Here is a 13,557-nt window from a genome sequence, read left to right on the forward strand (position 1 = left end):
TTTGAATTTGGCAAGACCTTTACCTAATGGATATCTATTATATATAAAGCATCTAAAACTAGAATACTCATGAACGGACAACTTTCCCCGATTTTAACCTTAATAGAGGCACATGGCAAGGGTGCTCATTTTCACCTCTTTTATTCGCCATAGCTGTTGAACTCCTAGTATTGTTAATTCTACAAGACCCAAATACCCAAGGCACAATTGGACCTCGAGAAGACCGCATAGGATTATATGCTGATGACATATTTCTTTATAACCCAAGTCTTGGGTTACAAATCTTCTCAGGCCTACTTATTAACTGGCAAAAAGCTTTGTTTTATGCCTCTCAAGGTAAAGGGATGGACAATAGGTGAAGACATTTGTCATCTCAAAAATGTCACACAGTTTATATACCTAGGAATATGTATTTCCAGAGATAACCAATAATCATATGACCTTAATATTAATTAATATCGACTTTCTTTCCTTAACCCTTTCCAATCCAATTTGTATCCTGGTTTTCCTAGGGGGCTTACTCTTTTTCTGCCATTATACAACGGTGCTATATGCTGGCTAAAGCCAGTACTGCATGAGGTGACACGTTGGATAGGCTCCGACAGCAGAGAGGCTGGCAATATACAGTAAGAGAACCCCGACGGACGTCTTTCAACATCAGAGCTGTACAGCCTTAAATCATAATGTCTTAACATGTCAGACAGTGGATTGGAAACGGTTAAAAACAATTTTACAATATGGAGTTCTCCTCATTTATCTGAGGCCGGCAGAATACATCTCATTAGGAGGATAATTCTACGAAAACTTCTATATAGTATAGAACATACTGATGTTATAACACCTCAAATTTTTTTTTAATATAGTAAGCTCCCTTTTGTCATCTTTTACATGCGGAAATTCTAGACATAGAATTAGTATTGAAACGTTACAACGACCTTAAGATTTATGGGGTATGGCTTTACCAGGCTTTATAAAATATATTACAGCAGGATAACTACGTTATTTAAGATACTGGGTATCAAGTGACCCCCTACCTAATGCTGAACATCATTTGATATACTATTTCTCTTTCTCTCTAGGTCATTTGAATATGGGAATTAGCCGAACAAATGACAGGCTATCAAGAGATTCCATCTGAAACTCCCTTATAGAATAACAGAGGACTTCCTCGTCATTTTACATTTTTCCGACTATTTATTGGGCCTAACATGGTGTAAAGTCATCATAGCATTTATATATACACAAGGATTCTTTGAACACATACCACAAGTGTATGATATGCCCATATCAGATTTCCCCAAACTTCTCCAACTACGCTTTGCAGTGCAATATCCGGCACCTTGTCCATCCACTTCCTTTTGTACTTTAATCGGGATGCAGCATGTACCAGGACATAAAGGATTCATTTCCCATTTCTACATTCACTTAATAATTCTCAACTATGTGATTGAAAATAGAAGATAAATGGAGAGTCTATATACCCTCATTAACAAACAAATGGTCAGAGGCTATGGAATCCCACTTGTTAACGGAGAGCCTATATACCCTCATTAACAAACAAATGGTCAGAGGCTATGGAATCCCACTTGTTAACGGAGAGCCTATATACCCTCATTAACAAACAAATGGTCAGAGGCTATGGAATCCCACTTGTTAACGGAGAGCCTATATACCCTCATTAACAAACAAATGGTCAGAGGCTATGGAATCCCACTTGTTAATGGAGAGCCTATATACCCTCATTAACAAACAAATGGTCAGAGGCTATGGAATCCCACTTGTTAACGGAGAGCCTATATACCCTCATTAACAAACAAATGGTCAGAGGCTATGGAATCCCACTTGTTAATGGAGAGCCTATATACCCTCATTAACAAACAAATGGTCAGAGGCTATGGAATCCCACTTGTTAACGGAGAGCCTATATACCCTCATCTGCAAACAAATGGTCAGAGGCTATGGAATCCCACTTGTTAATGGAGAGCCTATATACCCTCATTAACAAACAAATGGTCAGAGGCTATGGAATCCCACTTGTTAACGGAGAGCCTATATACCCTCATTAACAAACAAATGGTCAGAAGCTATGGAATCCCACTTGTTAGTATCTACAGCCACTAATAACAAACATATTCAACTTTACATAACTCATCAACGTTACTTAACTCCAACTAAATTATTTCACACGGGGAGATGACCCACTTCTCAATGTAATAGATGTCAACTGATGCCGATTTCTTTCATTTATTCTGCTATCGCAATGAGATTCAGACCTTTTGATTCACTTAGTCAATTAGTTGGACTCCCTTTTCCGAAAACTCCAGAAGTCTCTTTAGTAGGCCTCCTAGATGTTAAACAACGGCATCACTATATGCGAATATTACTTCATGAAACACTTTTTACTACACGCAAGACAACAGTGATGAATGGTTTGGACTGGTGACCTTCAATGGTGGCTCAATGGCAAAAGATGGTAAATACGGCCATCTTCTATTAAAAAAATGGTTTATAAAAACAGAAAATGTTCGGAAAAGTTCCACAAAGTATGGGATGGTTCCTTAAATGCTGTTTTCACTCAAAATGCTCATCGATTCTTACTAGACCAATTAACAGTCTCATAATACTAACAAATAAGATAAACTATCCCAACTATATTACTAAATCAATATATTGATATACACACAAAAAAAATGTTCGATATTTTAAGACTGTAGTCATTCTAATAGATACATTTAATCATTTTAAATATATTCAGTATATTATATGTTTTGAAACCCTAATACATTTAACTGTATTTGTTTATATAAGTGGGATATGTAATTCTTCAATAAAACGAGTTTACAAAAGAAATAACCATCTGACATGCCATCACTTTTCGACAGGTGGCAGTCTGAGCTCTAAGACCTCCACCGAACCTGAGAATGGAGGAGACCAAACGGTGGTTCAGTGCCGCTTTCCCTTCACAGTAGCACCCGGCCATCTACTGTGAATGGAACTACTTAACTGTGGTGACCGCAGTTCCCTGCACAGCCAGGCGACTGGGAGCGCCGCTGTGCAGGAGCACTTAGATGGGGTCTCGGTGCTATATCAGTCATCATAAGTGACTCGCGAATCTTAGCGATTTGCCATCATTTTCTAGCGTGATTTCAGGGATTTAATGGGGCTTGTACAAAGATTGTAAGTTATCCCCTTTCGACAGGATCGGTGGGGCTAAAGGACCATTTACACGTAACGATTATCACTCAAAATTTGTTCAAATGACCGAAAATGAGCGATAATCGTTACGTGCAAACACTGCCATCGCGCACTTTTTGTCTAAATGTGATATTAAGGTGAACTTAAAATCCATCGTTCAGCTGCAGAGAGAAAAAGTGTCTCTGCGGGAGCCGGGAGATTACATTGTATTCTACCAGGAGCCTCGTGAAGAACAATGCAACTGTGCGCACAACAGGGTGTGTGATTAGTCACACACTGGGCTCTGCAAACAGCTCCTGGAGGCCCATTTACATGCAAATAAAGATGATAAAGTGTTAATGGGCATTACTAGCCATTAACACATTACGCAAAAAGATCGCTAAAACTTGCAATCGTTTGAAAGATTATCTTTGCGTGTAAATGGGCCTTAGGGCACCAGTCAATCTCAAGAACGGGAGTCCCATATCCACCTGTCACTGCGGGGCTGCTTCTCCCCCTGCAGTGATGTCAGGATGAATGGAGTGCTAGGTGAACATGCACAACCACTGCTCCATTCTTTTCAATGAAGCCAACAAAAACACCCAAGCACTTGCTGCTCAGCTATCTCCGCAATCCCACCGAAAGTGAATTGAGCATCAGTAACCAGCACTCCATTCAGTCTCCTCCTCACTGCAGGGGGTACAGTAACCCCGCAGTGAGGAGGATGGGGGACACGGGACCCCCGTTCACGTTCAGTGGTGGAATCAGTGGTGAGACCCCAGTGATCAGCAAGTTATCCCCGGTCCTATGGCTAAGGGGAGCCCTTGTCAACTTGGTTTAACCCCTTTAAAAAGAATCTGTCATATCCTGATATCAGCGGGACTGCATGCAGCTCTCTACAGCCGCGGCCCCGCCAACTCCATTGTCATCTTTCTTAGATTCGGCTCTTGCGGCTGTGAATGTGTTCAGTGGGCAGTCCCCAATACTCACTGTCAATCAAGTCTGACATCACCCATTGACAGTGAGCAGTAGGGACGGCCCACTTGACACATGCCAAGGACAGAATCTAAGAAGAGCCTGTATGGGGGAACAGTGATGTGTATAAACAAAAGAAAGGCCGCGACGGTCAGCAGGGTCAGAGTGGCAAAACAATGCAGCCGGCCCAGCCGCCATGAGAGGTCCTCTTTAACCTTTCTAGCAGAAGTTAACTGTACTTCGTTCCATGCCGAGACAGCATGTAAGCTGAAAGATGGTGCATTCATAATCACAGGACCTTACAAGTCGGGTCACGGAAGTGGTTTCCTTCATATAAGGCCGTTAATGAGTTACATTTCAGGAGTCTGTGGACACACAATGCTGTCAGATAAGATTCTAATCAGACAGTTACACTTAACAGAGAGAGCGCCATTACTCTACATCATAAACCTTTACGACCGGTGACAGAGTGCGTACAACCAAGTATGAACTGTATGAAGCAAGCGCCCATTCTCCCAGGGTTGGCGGGAGTGCCTTGGTCTGCAGGGCTGTATCCCATCTTAACACTAAGAGCGGCTTCACACGGACGTATTTATGCCACGCATTGCTCACATGGCCGTAGCGCACGCAAAACGCAGAGAATAGAACCTATTGATGTCGATGGGCTCACTCTCATGAACGATTTAAGTGCATGCACAATTAAAAATTGGACCCGCTCTATCTTTTAGACATTTGCCCACCAAAGGCTATGGGAGGTGAGCAATACGCAAGTGGATGCGTGAAACCTTGCGCAAAACTTTGGAGAAAAGAACGGACCTCATTAAGCTAAATAGACTTTCAATTCAGGGCAAGGGGTGTTGGGGGCGCATGTGAACAAGCCCTGTATGAGCAAAAAAGTACAGTGTTTTTACGGCATATTTTGTGTAGCAACAACACAGGCAAAGCAAGCTGATGACGCCACCATTTTTTCCCCTCCCGGTGGCATAGTGAGCAGCATTAACCCTTTGCAATCCAATTTTGAATTCATGGTTTCCTAGGAGGTTTTCTCTTTCTGCCATTATACAATGGCTCCACCTGCTGGCTAGAGCCAGTACTGCGGTATGGGACATGCTGGAGAGGCCTCCAACAACAGGGCAGCCAGTAATATACAGTAAGTATACCCTGCCGGACGTCTTCGGACATCAGAAGCTGTACAGCCTTCAATCAGTATGTCTTTAGATGTCACAGTGGATTGGAAAGGGTTAAGAGCGCTGTAAAATGCTGTACACTGTGTTTTACATGCAGTTTATGAGGCACTCCATTCATTTCAATGGGCGATGCAGGGCGTCAAAAACAGGCTGCGACGCTAAAAATAGAACATACAATGTTTTATTTTAGCGCGCATTATAATCCACAACAGAAGTGTATTAGCGGAGTTTGGTACGGTTTTTATGTTCTCCATTGAGCTCTATGACAAAACTCCGCGCGTTTCCGTGCAGTTTCCCCAACATAAATAGACATGTTGCGGATTCGTAATCCGTGGCATTTTTAAAATTTCCGCGATTTGAGAAAGCGATTCGTAAAACCTCATGCACTTGGCTCGCACTGTAAACGCTGTGGAATGTCCGCAGTAATTGCGCAAGCAGATATTCGGCAGTAGATCCTGTATGTGTAAAGGCGGCCAAAATATACGGCTTCCGCGTGGGAAGGGATAACAGCCTGACAAGTTCTGCTGAACTCCTTGAGTGCGGAGAGCTTCTCGGGAGAATACACGGTCGTAAATATGAAGATGAATGGAGAACGTCACATATTTTGACCAAAATTGAAAAAAAATAAAATAAACACAAACATATCTGTTTGGAATTCCGTGTTTCTGTTGCTCTATAAGATTCAAGCTATGACCGATCCATCACGAGACAAACACGACCAACACCTGACAGTCGGCACTGACCAAGACTACTGTCACATCTACGTTACCCCAATACTGTGTTATAGTTCATATATCAGACGCAGCTTATTACATGCTTGATATATACAGCCAAGCCCAACTTCCTCCAGAAGACCCTGCAGTAATCTGCTGATCACCGGCCGGTGAGATAACTCATGAGAAGGAAGCGCTCAGGACAGCAAGAACCGCAGACAACTTCCTGTTCTCCTGCCAAAAACATGGTATTTTGGTAACAGAACATTTGGTCATTTATAAGGCCCTTTTACACGGAATACTCATCTGATGATCGCAGGCGTCTGATCAATAATCATTCAGTGTAAACGCCACCAGCGACTGAACGACGCATGATAATTTATTTGCTTATTGTTCAGTTTCTGCAGGCACAAAAATTAAATGATGATGGTGCCGTGTGAACAGGCAGGCATTCATCTGTGAGCCACTGCCTGTTCACTGTGAACCGAGGAGGGAGGAGGTGATCCTCGTCCGCTCCGCCTCCATGTGAAGGCACAGCAGTGATTATAGCCGAGGCGACTCTTGGGCGTTTAATGGGGATTCTGTCACCTACTTTTAGCCTATAAACTAAGCTTCTGGGCTGACAGTAGGTGACCCCCTGAGTCCGGGGATGTAAGTGTTCTACTTACCTCCGCCGTCGTTCTCCCGGTGTCAGCGCTAGGTGGCCTACTTAGCAGTTCTGCTCAATACATTAAGTAGTGGCTTCGAGCGCTGACCCCAGGGTAACAACGGGGGAGGTAAGTACAACATATCTCTGACTCAGCGGGTCACCTACCTGTACCCAGAAGCTTAGAGGTAGGTCTAAGGGTAGGTGACGGAGTCTCTTTAAGCACCCAACAATCATCCCGTGTCGCTACTCCTTTACAGACCCTACAGAAGTAATATAGACACTGCTGGCAGCTATACGCCCCTCCGCGGTACCCCAAAGACCGCCAGTGGCAGCGGCTGCTGTTTATGGCAATCTGTACTCTGACAGCAGATGACTGGCGCCGATCATCCGATGGGAATGTGAGACGTGCCGCCGCCCTCTACGCCCTGTTCTATTAACACAATCTACATGGATTGCCATTTAAAAGGACTTTCCAGATCATACCTATTATTGAGCTATCCTCAGGACAGGTCATCAACAGACTGGTGGGGGTCCGCCGCTGAGGATGCCCACCGATCAGCTGATTCCCAGCAGCACCGTCACCATGGACAGCCCAGGAAGTAGATCTCGCCGACCATAGCGCAGCGGCACGGGTTTCGCAGTCGCGGCTCCCAGTGAACTCAATGGAAGCTGTGCCTGCGGTACCAAACTGGGCTGCCACACTGCGGTCAGCGAGATCTCCGTCCTGTGCTGTCCATAGTGACAGCGCTGCCAGGAATCAGCTGATCGGTGGGCATTCTGAGCGGCAGACCCCCAGCGATCATCTATTCATGACTTGTCCTGAGGATGGGTCATCAATAAATAATAAGTCCCAAGTGGTGGACAGCCCCTTTAAGCAGCAGTGTCTGCGATGCTGACTCATCATGTGGTCAGATACAAGTCAGACTACTTCCATCCCAGCCAACAATCCGTACACAGCGCTGCGGCATATGTAGGCGCCATACACAGGAGTACTAATGATCAGTGTCCGGTGCGGAGCAGGGGCATACATGGGCAGCACACCCCACCACCACCCACACAGTGCTAGGGGCAGCAGGTGGCACACAGCACTAACCTGGGGGAAGGCTCTCCGGCTCTGCATGGTGTCTGCTGCTCGCGGCCGCTGTGCTTCTAGCTCCTCCGTGCAGGATCTCCTGTCAGCACTTCCGCCTTCCTTCCTTCCTTCCCTGCTCCGGTCAGTCCCGTCTCCACGCTGGCAGCGCTGACGTTACCAAGCAGCGCCTCTGCGCGTCCACAGCGCCTACTACTGGGGGCACATGAACGCGCAGAATAGGCGAATTTGGACTCTAGCGGCCACCGTACTGGAGCTGTCATCTGAAAGCCGGAACATCAGGGACGGGTGGATGACGTCACTTAACTGTTTCATGTCTAGAGTCAGAAAGAGGAGCTGGTGTCAGGAGATCTATCTATCTATATACCTACTTACCTACCTATATCTATCTATCATCTATCTTTCTCTCTATTATCTATCATCTATCTTATATCTATTATCTATCATCTGTCTATCTCATATCTATCTCTAATATTTATTTATCATATCTATATCATATCTATCTATCTATCTATCTATCTATCTATCTAATTCATATCTACCTATCTCTCTAATATCGATCTATCTAGCTAATTTCTGTCTGTCTACAGCATCTAATATCTATATTTCATATCTATTTATCAACAGTGTATATGTCTATCATATGCATCTATCTAATACTGTATCTATCTACATCTAATATCTATAGCTCATTTCTATCTATCTTCTATCCATCTACAGCATCTATCAATCTATCTAATATCTATCATTTCATATCTAATATCTATCTATCTCATATCTGTCTATCTATTTTCTATCAATCATCTATCTTCCACCTATGTAGCTATTTTCTATCTATCTATATGTAAAAGCCCTCACTGACTGACTCGCCCCTAATTCTCTAACTTCCCGATCTCGTAGAAACATGAAATTTGCACGACCTTTGTTCAGGTTATAAATAATAAAAGTAAAGGGGTTGCCACTTAAATATTCAATTCTAAGCGTGAAAAACTGTGCGAAAATCCGCGATAGATGAGATAGTTATTTAATCAGAAACCATAAAGCCTAGGGAAATGATTGTATACTGAGAGGAATCTACCTCACCCCTACGTGTCTATACTAAGAGGAATCTACCTCACCTCTACGTGTCTATACTGAGGGGAATCCTCCTCACCCCTACGTGTATATACTGAGGGGAATCCGCCTCACCCCTACGTGTGTATACTGAGAGCAATCTACCTCACCCCTACGTGTCTATACTGAGGGCAATCTACCTCACCCCTACGTGTCTATACTGAGGGGAATCCGCCTCACCCCTACGTGTCTATACTGAGGGGAATCCGCCTCACCCCTACGTGTCTATACTGAGGGGAATCCGCCTCACCCCTACGTGTCTATACTGAGGGGAATCCGCCTCACCCCTACGTGTATATACTGAGGGGAATCCGCCTCACCCCTACGTGTCTATACGGAGGGCAATCCGCCTCACCCCTACGTGTCTATACGGAGGGCAATCCACCTCACCCCTACGTGTCTATACGGAGGGAAATCCACCTCACCCCTACGTTTCTATACGGAGAGGAATCTACCTCACCCCTACGTGTCTATACGGAGAGGAATCTACCTCACTCCTACGTGTCTATACTGAGGGGAATCTACCTCGCCCCTACGTGCCTATAGGGAAAGGAATCTACCTCGCCCCTACGTGTCTATACGGAGGGGAATCTACCTCGCCCCTACGTGTCTATACTGAGGGGTATCCACCTCACCCCTACGTGTCTATACTGAGGGGAATCCACCTCACCCCTACGTGTCTATACGGAGAGGAATCTACCTCACGCCTACGTGTCTATACGGAGGGGAATCTACCTCGCCCCTGAGTGTCTATACGGAGGGGAATCTACCTCGCCCCTACGTGTCTATACGGAGAGGAATCTACCTCGCCCCTGAGTGTCTATACGGAGGGGAATCTACCTCGCCCCTACGTGTCTATACGGAGAGGAATCTACCTCGCCCCTACGTGTCTATACTGAGGGCAATCTACCTCACCCCTACGTGTCTATACTGAGGGGAATCCACCTCACCCCTACGTGTCTATACGGAGGGCAATCTACCTCACCCCTACGTGTCTATATTGAGGGCAATCAACCTCACCCCTACGTGTCTATACTGAGGGCAATCTACCTCACCCCTACGTGTCTATACTGAGGGCAATCTACCTCACCCCTACGTGTCTATACTGAGGGCAATCTACCTCACCCCTACGTGTCTATACTGAGGGCAATCTACCTCACCCCTACGTGTCTATACTGAGGGCAATCTACCTCACCCCTACGTGTCTATACTGAGGGCAATCTACCTCACCCCTACGTGTCTATACTGAGGGCAATCTACCTCACCCCTACGTGTCTATACTGAGGGCAATCTACCTCACCCCTACGTGTCTATACTGAGGGGAATCTACCTCACCCCTACGTGTCTATACTGAGCGGAATCTACCTCACCCCTACGTGTCTATACTGAGCGGAATCTACCTCACCTCTACGTGTCTATACTGAGGAGAATCCACCTCACCCCTACGTGTATATACTGAGGGGAATCTACCTCACCCCTACGTGTCTATACTGAGGGGAATCTACCTCATCCCTCCGTGTATATACTGAGGGGAATCTACCTCATCCCTACGTGTATATACTGAGGGGAATCTACCTCACCCCTACGTGTATATACTGAGGGGAATCCACCTCCCCTCTACGTGTATATACTGAGGGGAATCCACCTCACCCCTACGTGTATATACTGAGGGGAATCTACCTCACCCCTACGTGTATATACTGAGGGGAATCCACTTCACTCCTACGTGTATATACTGAGGGGAATCCACCTCACCCCTACGTGTATATACTGAGGGGAATCTACCTCACCCCTACGTGTATATACTGAGGGAAATCCACTTCACCCCTACGTGTATATACTGAGGGGAACCTACCTCAACGCTATGTGTATATACTGAGGGGAATCTACCTCACCCCTACGTGTATATACTGAGGGGAATCCGCCTCACCCCTACGTGTATATACTGAGGGGAATCTGCCTCACCCCTACGTGCACATACAGAGGAGAATGTACCTCACCTCTGTGTGTATATACTGAGGAAAATCTACCTCATCTCTATGTGCAAATACTGAGGAAAATCTACCTCACCTGTGTGCATATACTGAGGAGAATCTACCTCATCTCTATATGTATATACTGAGGAAAATCTACCTCACTTCTATGTGTATATACTGAGGAGAATCTACCTCACCTCTATGTGTATATACTGAGGAGAATCTACCTCACCTCTATGTGTATATACTGAGGAGAATCTACCTCACCTCTATGTGTATATACTGAGGAGAATATAACTGACCTCTGTGTGTATATATTGGGTAGAAACTAACTGACTTCTATATGCATATACTGAAGAAAACCTAATGCTCCTCTATGTGTATATGAAAAGCTGTTAAGTACACAAGGAAGCAGCCATGGGCTGCAGGGATGGAGCATGCCTTTAAGGCTAAGAAGGGGCTACAGCCTCCGCTCTGGGGGTTAATTTGAATAAAAGGGTTATTACCTTTAAGGGTAAAAAGTGAGAAGAGTGTGAGGGGTGGCACATTCTGTGGAGGGACATCGGTACATACAGTCTGAATCTAATTCTCCTCTATGTATATACATATTTTATTCCTTGGTTTCTCTGAAATAACCATGACTTCATAAATTTTTTAGTGCGAACAACAGTTAAACACCTGTACCAAATTAACTCGGACAATGCCGGATATATCAGCTAGTCGCATATCTATCTATCTATCTATCTATCTATCTATCTATCTATCTATCTATCTATCTATCTATCTATCTATCTATCTATCTATCTATCTATCTAACCTCTATATTTATCATTATCTCTCTCTCATCCATGTACATACGGGGTTATTACAAATGATCTTCCCAATGTGACCCCCTCATAACTTATGTTTACTAACACTCGGATACATAAATTTGATATCAATCGAAACAGAAACTCAGAATGTATTGTTGCACAACATCAGCAATGTTTTGCACATCAGAAGTGTTCAGAGTGAGGCCTCTTTGTCACTGGACTCATCAAGCCTGTAGTCAAGTTCCTGCCATACACATTGTAACGTATCACGGTTGACTGATGCATGCTGGGTGGTAAGGGTGCATACTTACCAAGTGTCCCTCTTTTGGAGGGTCAGTTCCTATTTTTGACCTGATCTGTATTGTTCATAACTGCTGCTGAGACTGCAATTTGCATGTTATTACATCGTATAACATTTGTATTGTAAAAAATTGTATATTCCTTTGATTTTTGTGCTAATATTTAAATTAAAAGCTTTGAAGTGTATACATATGGATGGGAAAATATATCTGTCACACAATTAAACATAAGCATCCCTCTTTGATCATCCAGAAAGTTGGGAGGTATGATATGTAGGCTCTCTTTAACTCTTCCACTAAAGAAAAAAATCTCAAGGAATAAGGTTCCAGGAACACGGAGGCCAAGAAAGAAGTTCACTATCGTCACCACTTGCATGGCTAATCCATCTGTTTGGCAGTCAACCTATAGAGATAAATTCTAACTTCATTGTTAAAATCGAAGGTGGCCCGTCCTGTTGTAATATGAACCTGGGATTAACTGTTCCAGCTGCGGCATAAGCCATATCTGTAGCGTCTGGGTACGAAATTCCTGCGATTGCTTCGTCATGGAGAAATAAGGGGCCGTACACTATACTACAGGTTATAGCGCAAAACTCATTCACCTTGGGGGAGTCTCGCAGATTCTGACATTAGCTTTGTTAACTCTGCCCGAAAGGTGAAAGGCGGCTTCATCACTAAAGACTGAAGATACCATGAAACCATCGCTTTCCATTATAGTTTGCATACTCTCGCTTGGATCTTGACTTCCTACTGTAAGAAATATTACTTTCCGCGTAAGAACCAGCAAAGGTTGCCCATCATATTCGGATTGTACTTCTCTTTGTAACGGTCTTCAATGACTGAGATGTCTTGTGGGCGTAATACGCAGTGAATAGAACCCATTGATTTCAATGAGCATATTTTTTCACACGATGTTCAATTGTGTGAAAAAATACGCAGCATGACCTTGCTGGGGCATATTACACACTGCAATAAGCCATTGAAACAAATGGGCGGGCACAAATATGCAGTGAGTTTGCAGGAAACTTGCTTATTTGCACACCATTTCAATGAGTCTGTCTACGTACTTTTTCGCATGTACAAATAGGCAGTATATTTGTGCACTTAACACACCAGAGCAGGCAAAAAAATGCAGGCATAAGCGATTTTTGCTCATGCAAATATATATTGCATTTGCACGACTGAAATGCACTTACGTCCATGGGAATGAGCCCCAATAGTGACCCCTAAAGGTAGCCTCAGTAGTAATAGTGACCGCCATAGTGGCCACAGTAGTAAGTGACTCCCATAGTGGCCACAGTAGTAACAGGCTCCCCTATATTGGCCCAGAGTAGTAATAGTGACTCCCAAAGTGGCCCCAGTAGTAACTGTATCCTCTATATTGGCCCGGGTAGTAATAGTGACCACCATAGTGGTCCCAGGGATGCTGCTCGGCCAATAGCAACCTTCCCATTGGATTAGGTAATCTGCGGCGATGAGGCACAGGTTTTATTGCAGAAAGTAAATCTGGATACAGAATTGTATCTTTCTGTTTACTGGGGAGACCTTTGGTATTTGTCATACAGAAAT

General features: G+C 44.3%; 1 protein-coding gene across 1 annotated transcript in view; it reads right to left on the minus strand.

Annotated features, from left to right (window-relative positions):
- Positions 1 to 7,952, minus strand: part of PDXDC1 (pyridoxal dependent decarboxylase domain containing 1) — a 75,694-nt gene extending 67,742 nt beyond the window's left edge. Inside the window, exon 1 of the mRNA XM_066576221.1 lies at positions 7,792 to 7,952. Within this exon, the coding sequence (XP_066432318.1) occupies positions 7,792 to 7,818 (27 nt within the window). The 5' untranslated portion in view covers positions 7,819 to 7,952. The remainder of the gene's footprint in view (positions 1 to 7,791) is intronic.
- Positions 7,953 to 13,557: the final 5,605 nt, after the last annotated feature.

The sequence above is a fragment of the Eleutherodactylus coqui genome, chromosome 8 (assembly GCF_035609145.1).
Source record: "Eleutherodactylus coqui strain aEleCoq1 chromosome 8, aEleCoq1.hap1, whole genome shotgun sequence".
Classification (NCBI taxonomy): Eukaryota; Metazoa; Chordata; class Amphibia; order Anura; family Eleutherodactylidae; genus Eleutherodactylus; species Eleutherodactylus coqui.